General features: G+C 43.2%; 1 protein-coding gene across 1 annotated transcript in view; it reads left to right on the forward strand.

Moving 5' to 3' along the window:
• spire2 (spire-type actin nucleation factor 2) overlaps positions 1–1020 on the forward strand; it is a 140220-nt gene extending 139200 nt beyond the window's left edge. The window contains exon 15 of the mRNA XM_077211340.1: positions 96–1020. Coding sequence (XP_077067455.1) covers positions 96–312 — 217 coding nt within the window. The 3' untranslated portion in view covers positions 313–1020. The remainder of the gene's footprint in view (positions 1–95) is intronic.
• The last annotated feature ends 8454 nt before the right edge of the window (positions 1021–9474 follow it).

Raw genomic sequence — 9474 nt, forward strand, 5'->3', positions numbered from 1 at the left:
ACACCATAATAAAATAAAGTGTTACCACATGACGGGAGATCTGTCATTATACAGAATGTGTGTGTGCGTGCGTGTGTGTGTGTGTTTCTCTGCAGGTCTCTGTGTTCTCTCTCCAGACACTCAGTCGAGGAAGAGTTTCCACACCTGTACGCCGCAGGCTGCAACCTGAGAGATGTGTGCTCGGACTGCACAAAGTTTGTTGCTGATGTCATTTCCTCCAGTCGCAGAAGCTTGGACTTCATCAACAACACACCAAAACGAAATAAACGGACAACCTCGACATATACACAACCACATCACAACCATGTGTGAATGTATCAACAGATGTCTGAATCGAAGCCTCTTCACAGACTCTATACAAACTCCCTCAGAAATATTCACTGTGTTAGACGATATGAATCATTTCTGCCTTAACACCCCCTCCTGCACTATGTACATCTATCCACAATACTGTCTGTATAGATTAAGCGAGGCAATGCTTCACCCCCTTTAGAAAAAAATGGTACAAAAGCTGTCACTGGGATGGTATCCTTTATAATATGTACACTTTTGGTACCAATATGTACCTTTGAGGTACTAATATGCACTCTTCGGGTACAAAGGTGTACCTTTTGAAAGAGTAGCGCCCCAGCGACAGCTTTTGTACCTTTTTTCTGAGAGTTTTGAAGGCTTATGGTAAAAAAGACAATCCTTTTGCTTGATTTCTAGCTTGGAAATTATTATAACTGATCCAGGACTCTCCATGCTTAGCAGACATCCTTATACAGGACATCAGTAAATGCATATTTCTTATAGCAAATGTATTTTTATGCTATGGAACTCGATCTATTTAGCACCAGAGTGTTATGTAATTACCTTAGGACTGATTTGTGAAAGTGAAGGTCAGAATGAAGCAGATAATAGTATCTTATTCTCAATAGAATAAAGTGGCCTTTTGATCCACAGCTCGAGCTCATGTGTAACTCACTCTTATTTTGTAAGGTCTGCAAGTCTGCAATAAAACCAATGCCACATAAGTAACTGCTGCTCTCTCTAATGTGCTTTTTCCCTATTTCAGAGGAGACACAAGGGCCATATGTGGGTGTATTTTCTGATTATTGCATTATATAATATTATATGTGTTATTGAAAAAGACTATGGATAAATATTTCAAAACCTGTCAAGAACATCTTCAAGCCTAATTTTACCCCAAAATCAAAAGAAAAAAACTACAGTAACTTATTTTTTGCTTAATTTGTGGGTTCTCTTTGGACATACACAAGTGATGAAAAGGATGTACAATTTATTAACTGTAAATAAATTAACAATCTGTACATGAAAGCTGAACCGAGCCATTTAGGGAATAATTCTCCGTTATTCCTCCAAAATATATTTTTTTAAACTTTGCCCATGTTTAGCATGAGAATCCATCTCTTTAACACTGTAAACAATTCTGAATACATGAAACACCATTGTACCCCCCCTTTAAAGCAAATGAGAACAGTCAACATCTTTTACTGAGTCAATATTAATTAGAACTGACACATATGTGTTTTATTGACCAGTAGTTTTACCAAACATTTAACTTTAACACAACAACGCTTAGTTTCCTTCAGTCACAGATAAAAATAGATATTATGAATGGGATCGGCCAAACAAAATTTAGAATGTTATAATTTAGCAAAAACTTTATTGTCTATCAGTGGTGATAGAAATTTTTCTTAGGTTAAAAGGCTCTTATTCAATACAAATCAACAACACATACAATTCAACAGTAAACATAAACATTTTTTAGATATCTGTTTTAATAATGAATTGTTTGTTTAAATGGAAACTAAAATTGTGCACAATTCTGCAACCCACACACATTCACTTGACCTTGTTTAAAATAGTCACTGCTTTGGGTACAAACAAATTCCTATAAGCCTTCTTCCTAAGGGAGTTCTGAACCGACAACCTGATGGAAGTAGATGAAAAGAATCATAAAGAGGGTGTTTGGACTCTGGAATAGTAGAAGCTGCTTTCCTCTTTACTGCCATATTATAAAGGTCTGAGATGTGAAGCTGTGAGACCCCAGTAATATTAGATGCCTGCTTAATTCTTATAATTCTTGATAATTTTCTCTTATTTTCAGCTGAAAGTAAGCTATACCAAGAAACATTGTTAAGTGTCATGGCTGATTCCACAAGTGACAGATACACCATTGTCAAAATCTCCCGTCCTGTCTTTTATTATTATTATTATTATTTTATTATTTTATTTAAAGTTTTGAAGATATATTAACAAACACAAAAGCATAAAAAAGTCAGGACAACAAAATACACATTAACACATACCGGAGAGAAAAATAAAAACAAAACAAAAACATCTGGATTGGCTCAGTCATCAGCAAATATATGCAAAATAATTAATTGAAAATATAAACATAAATTTCAATATTCACAATTGTTTTCAAAATCAGTTAATTCACCACAGGAGAAGAAAATAAAATAAAAAATAAATAGAGGGAGAAGCTTACAGAATATATCTGTCAGGATTCTGTCACTTCTGTCTAGTTTATTTCTTGGTTTTGTGACAGAGCCCTGACTCACCTGTTTTGTTTTGTCTTGTCTGTTTCATGTGCTTTCATGTCATGTTTTGTCTTGTACTAGTACATGTTGTCATGTTTTGTGTGAACACGTGGCTTATGAGTGTTTTCATTGCCTGCGTGTTCATAGTTTTGTGTGAGCGCATGGCTTGTGATTTGCTTTACTGACCAACACATTTGCTTGTGTTTTTTGTCATGTTTGGTGTGAGCACATGGCTTGTCATGTATGTTTCTTTGTGCCATGTGCTCTCCTGTCGATTGTCTAACCCCGGCCATCTTGTTACCTGACTATTGGTTAATTTGCCCCACCTGTCCTTCCTCATCACCCTCTTTTGTTTGCTTCTCTATTATTCTCCTTGTGTTTGCAGTCCTGTGTTGGTTCGTCGTCGTAATTCTACCCATCTATGTTCCTCCTGTGTATGTAGCCAAGTCCAAGTCAAGTCAGTCTTGTTTTCCCCCTCGGGGTAGTTAAAACCCCATTGTCCTACACTTGAGTCCTCACTACTTTTATCACACCCAAACCCTGACAATATCACTGTTAAACTTCCAGAAGTCTCAAGAGAGGTCCCCATGTGGCTTCAAATCTTTTTTTGTGAGCAGAGCTCACCAAAATGTTACTGTTCCATTTCGATAATATAAAGCATCTCATTTAACCATCTCTGGAACAAGGGGCTTTAAAATGTCCTGTCTAACATTAAATCCTTTCAACCGTCTCAGAAGAAATAAACGCTGATGAGCCTTCTTACAGACACAGTTCACATGTTGTGCAACGGACAGTCGGCTGTCAATCACATTACCTAAATATGTAAATGATTTGATCTGTTCCACTTCCTGTTCCCCTAACCTAAGTGGTTCAGAAAGTGAAAAAGAAATTTTGGATGGACGAAACCCCCCACAACACAACTCTTTGGTTTTACTTGTATTCAACTTTAGGGAATTGTCACGGAACCAGCTGTTGTGTCCTTTTAATAACTGTTAGTGAAGACTGAGGGAGCTAGAATGCACAGTGAGGATACAGGCGGATGGTATGTGGGGAGAAGAAGAAGAATAAAGTTGGAAGTAGTGTAATACGTAGTTGTAAAGTTGTAAAGTAGTGTCTCTCGGCTCGTACCTAACTTACTTTTACAAAACACCACAATTTTGGCGACGAGGATGGCTATTAATGTGCCTTTGCCTACACCATTCATGCCTTGCCCAGGTGAACCTGCTATTTCCTTCCCTACATGGCTGAAAATGTTCAAGAACTATATGTTAGTAATCGATGCCAACGGGGAGAAGTTGCCCGAGGCAAGAAAGCGTGCTGTTCTTCTCCATGCATTTGGCACCGAGGGACAAAGACTGTTTTACGCACTACCAGATACAGGTACTACATATGCTACTGCAGTGGATAGACTTAGAAATCACTTCCAGCACTTCAAGTAAATGTGATTGCGGAACGTCACAAATTACGCTAGAGGGCACAGTGACCAGATGAGTCGATAAATCAGTATCTAGCCTCATTGCGCAAACTGGCTGCACTGTGTGAGTTTGGTGCTGTGGAGGAGCAAATGCTTCGAGATCAACTGATAGAGTGTGTTGCCAATACACGCGTACGAGACATACTTTTGTTAGAAGCGGATCTGACCCTGGCTAAAGCTACTTTGCTGGCCCTGCAGAATGAGCCTGGGCTAAGGAATGCGGGCGTTCTCTCCAACAATACTACTGATGCCGCTACCCCAACGGCGGCTACTGCTGCTGCTGCGAGCGTGAGGGCCATACATAAACAGCAAAGGAAGGCCCGCCAAAAAGAACAAAAGACACCTGCTTCATCAATGGCGCCTGCAACTAGTCGCCGCTCCTGCTACCGTTGTGGATCCACCAGCCACCTAGCAAATAAACCTTCATGCCCTGCTGCTAAAGTGACGTGCAATTCATGTGGAAAAGTGGACAACAAACAAAAGTTTCCAAAATATGTCGATCTGGACAAAACAAGGTGCGTGAAATATTGATAAACGAACTGACTGTGCTTTATATGACTGATACTGTGCAAGTGAATGCAAATGGTCATTGTCATGATGTTGAGCTAATAGTAGACAGAGGTTCATCAGTTTCTATTATGCCAGAGAGCACCAACCAGACCTTCTTCCCTACATGTAAAATTTCTGAGCCTGCAGTGAACCTGTTCATATATTCAAGAGAGAAAATACCCGTTAAAGGGTGTATGCATGCCACAATTAATCATGATGGGCATTCTACTAAAGGCTCAATTGTAGTGGTAGTCAGTAACTGCTCTATTAGGGCTAGACCTAGTTGTGGCATTGCACATCCGTATTGAGGGCACAAAAGTTTTTACAGCTGACAGCTCTGATGTTTCTACTGCACAGAGGGCACCTACTATACCAAGAACAATACCACAGATTGCACCCAAGATCCAGGTACAGGAGATTGGCTGTGCAAAGGGATTTGTGCACAAAATTGTACCCAAACCAGAGGCTGTGCCAATACAACAAAAACTCAGAGGACTTTACTTCTCGGTTAGGCAGGCCGTGAGGGATGAGCTCAAAGACATACAGGAAAAGGGCGTAATAGAACGCATTGATACATCTCCATGAGTCTCTCCGATAGTGGTGACGTGGAGAAAAGATGGAGGAAAACTGTACATGTGTGTTGACCTCAGGTAACCTAACAAAGCCATTGTCAGTGATTGTCACCCGTTACCACACATGGACCAGCTTTTCTCTGAACTGAGAGGAGCCACAGTCTTTTCTACCATTGACCTGGCATCTGCTTACCATCAAATGTTACTGCATCCAGACAGCCGTGATATGACTGGATTTATCACACATGATGCACATTTCCGTTTCTGCTGGGTCCCATTTGGCCTTGCTTCAGCTCCATCAGCCTTCTAGAAGATGATGATGACCATGGTTCTCGCGTCATGGTACAGTAAATTTATTCCAGACGTTTCTACTGTCGTTGAACCTCTACATCAAACACTCAGGGAGTCTACAGAACGGCATTTCATCTGGACTGCTGAGGCTGAGCATAGTTTTACGGACATTAAGAGACTGATTGTTGGGAGCCCTGCCTTGGCACTATATGACCCTGAACTGCCTACATATGTAACTAGGGATGCCTCTGATTACGGGCTAGGGGGTGTACTTAGCCAACTTCATTCAGATAACACAGAGAGATTCGTGGCGTTTGCATCCAGAACACTTTCTCCTGCTGTAAGGACATATTCCACTGTTAAATGTGAAGCACTGGCATGCGTTTGCGAAGTAGAAAGGTGGAGAACCTATCTATGGGGACATCACTTTGTGTTACGCACAGATCATCAATCGCTTACTACCCTGCTCACATCCAAGGGTATTGGTCGTGCTGGACTGCGAATTGCGAGGTGGTCTGCAAGACTGCCGACTGGCTGTCCAGGCTTCCACTGCCTACCACAGGAGAAGGTGAAGTGAAACCGGACATAGTAGCGACCGTTTTCATGGAGTTTTTGCATGCGATATCCTTGTCTAAGTTCACCTCCGCATGTGACACTTGTCCTGAATTGACTCAATTGCGAAAGCAAATACAGAAAGGCTGGCCAAAATGCAGAAAAATGTAACAAACGAGCAAAACAGTGAAGACTGCACCTGCAGCACTTACACCCGTCGAACTGCTAGATGAACCATGGGAAAAGGTGGCCATAACCGGTCCTTTTGAACGTGCTACATGGGACTGTTGTTATGCCATCACTCTCACAGACTACTACAGCAAATGGCCAGAAATAGCATTCGCCTCTACAGTCACAACAGAGGTGATTACCCATTTTTTAGCTACAGTATTCAGTCGTGAAGGAAATCCAACCTGCCAGGTCTCTGACAATGGATGTCAGTTTACTTCCCATGTATTTGGTAATTTTCTGAGAGAGAGAGAGAGAGAGAGAGAGAGAGAGAGATAAAGCATCTGCGCTCCAGCGTCTATTACCCAAGAGCCAATGGAGCGATTGGGAGATTTAATAGGGTACTAAAAGAGTGTCTCCAGACTGCTGAAAGAACACACAAGCCGTGGAAACAAGCAGTGACAGAGTTCTTACAGATTTACCATGCTACACCGCATGCTACTACAGGAGCTACTCCATTTAAGTTGCTGAGAAATAAGATGCACACAAAACTGAACATCCTTCCTGTGAGACAAATTTAACAAAACAGTAAGGAGTATACAGACAGAAAGCGAGGAGCAAAAGTGCCCACCTTCCAAGTGAATGATGCTGTGCGAGTCCGGAAACCGGAATATGTCTACAAGGGGTCAACCAAATACTTGTTTCAATCTCCCATATGAGTGCGGAGATAAAGGCTCTCTCGAGTAAAATGCACTCGGGAGTGGACGAGCGTTCGGATTGATAAAACATATGAGATAAAGAATCGGGTTTGATGTTCTTGGAACCCGGGTGGTACGAGAGAGAGAAAAAAAAGTGTCCACCGAGCCTGCCTGGAGTTGAGTCTTTTGGCGGATTTAATATATTCCAGGTTCTTATGATCGGTCCAAACAATAAAAGGTATCCCTGACCCTTCTAACCAATGACGCCATTCCTCCAACGCTATCTTGACTGCCAACAAATGTCTATTACCAATGTCATAGTTACGTTCGGCGGGTGATAAGTGATGGGAGAAAAACGCGCAAGCATGCATCTTGTTGTCTGTGGAAGAGCGTTGGGAAAGAACCGCACCTACCCCCACCTCTGACGCGTCGACCACCACCACAAAATGACGTGATGGATCAGGGGCTATCAGGATGGGAGCTGAAACAAAGGAGCTCTTAAGTTTGGAGAATACAGCTTCGGCTGTATCAGACAACCTGAACGGCGTTCTGGGGGAGGTCAAAGTGGTCAGAGTAGAGGCTAGTTGGGAATAAAACACCGATAGGAATTGGCGAACCCCAAAAACCTCTATAGGGCCTTGTGGGAATCTGGACTGGATCAATAAACGGTCGCAGAGAACCATCCTTCTTCCCCACAAAAAAGAACCCTGCCCCCGCTGGAGAGGAGGAAGGATGAATGAACCCGAATGCTAGAGAATCAGAAATGTATGTCTGGATCAGAAAGAGAGTATAACTTGCCCTTAGTTGGAGACTTACTTGGCTGTAGAACTATAGCACAGTCATAGGGACGATGTGGAGGAAGAGAAGCAGCACGAGACATACCGAACACTTCCTTCAGGTCAAGGTACTCAACGGGGACGTTTGACAAATTCACTGCCTCCTCCTGTAACACAGAATCAGACACAGATGACAATGCAGACATAAGACAAGATGCATAACTTCGATTGCTCCAGGTAGAGATAGAACTCTGGTCCCATGCAACCCTGGGATTATGCTATACCAGCCAGGGGTGACCGAGGACTATGGGTGCCAAAGGAGAGTCCATAAGTAGAAATGACAGTGTCTCAGAGTGGTTTCCAGATGTGATGAGTGTTATAGGTCCGGTGGTGAGAGAGATAATGGGAAGTTCTTGACCGTTAAGAGCGTTGACGGAAATCTTAAGATTGAGAGATGTGATGGGAATCTGAAGCTTTTGCGCGAAAGATAAGTCAATACAATTACCTTCCGCTCCTAAGTCCAGTAAGGCATGACAGCTGTGTGACCGGGTTGCCCATCGCAGTCTTACCGAGAGGAGAGTAGATGATGATGTCCTTTCAGCGGAGATCCCACCTGATAGTAGCCTCATCTTGACTACCGGGCCCGATCTTTTAATGGGCAGGAATAAAGGAAATGACCAGCTGCTCCACAATAGAGGCAAAGTCCTTTGGACCTTCACCGCGCTCTCTCCTTCCGGAAAAGCCGAGCTCTACCCACCTGCATGGGCTCGTGATCGAAAATGGGGCTGACCGTGTCCCCGCCGCTGGCTTATGGACCTCCGGCGTTCCCAGGTAACATTGTTGGCCGTGTTCGTCGCTCCATTCGGTCCAAACGAGCATCGATGCTCAACGCCAACTCGATGAGTCCATTAAGACTTTATGGAAGGTCCAGGGCGTAAATCTCCTTCTGGAAACGGAAGGAACATGTCCCATTGAACCTCCTTGTTCCAGTGACACTCTCTGGCTATTGTGCAAAATTCGATGGAGAATTCCGACACCGATCGGTCTTCTTGCCAGAGAGAGGTCTCCTTGCCTCTCGCCCCACCATCGCACGGTCGAAGACCCTCCTCATCTCCTCCGAAAATGCTTGGAACAAGGTACAGCACGGATCTTGATTCTCCCACATCGCCGTTCCCCACAGAGCCGCTCGATAGCAGTAGGGTTAAAACAAAAGCCACCTTAGACTGTTCACTGTTGAATGTTAGGTGTTGTAGGGTGAAAAACATTGAACACTTAGTCAGAAACGCCCTGAAATAATTTGACTCTCCGGAGTATGCCTCTGTCGGGTAAACGTGGTTCCAGCTGACAACTGGGCTCCGGGGGAGTAGGATGAACAGGCGGTGTGGGTGGTACAGTACGACCCGTGTTCGCTAGATGTTCCTCCTGTTGATCCATACTCATGACAATCTGGGACAAAAACTCACTTAAGTCGGTTGAACTTGCTGCATCCATGTTTGTGGTCAGATCGTTCTGTGACGTGAAAATAAGCTGCAGATGCAATAGCGAGAATTGAATGTTTATTGATCAAAAGTAAGAACAAGTCCAAACAAAAGGTGAAGACCACAGTCAGTCTGGGTGACGCAGGGACGTGAGTAGGCAACCCGATCAGCCGTGAAGGTGTAGACGTGGGTAGAATCCAACGATCCCAGGGGCAAACCCCAGAACTTCCAGAAGGAATAAATCCACAACAGCAGTCCATAAAACTCAGGAAATAAAATCCAAATCCAGGAAATAGAATCCAAATCCAGGAAACAGGTAGCTTCAGAGGTCAGGAAACAGGACACGACACCACTTGTCACGGTTCAT

This window comes from Siphateles boraxobius, unplaced genomic scaffold (assembly GCF_051911475.1).
Source record: "Siphateles boraxobius isolate OS27281-9 unplaced genomic scaffold, OSU_SipBor_1 65, whole genome shotgun sequence".
Lineage (NCBI taxonomy): Eukaryota > Metazoa > Chordata > Actinopteri > Cypriniformes > Leuciscidae > Siphateles > Siphateles boraxobius.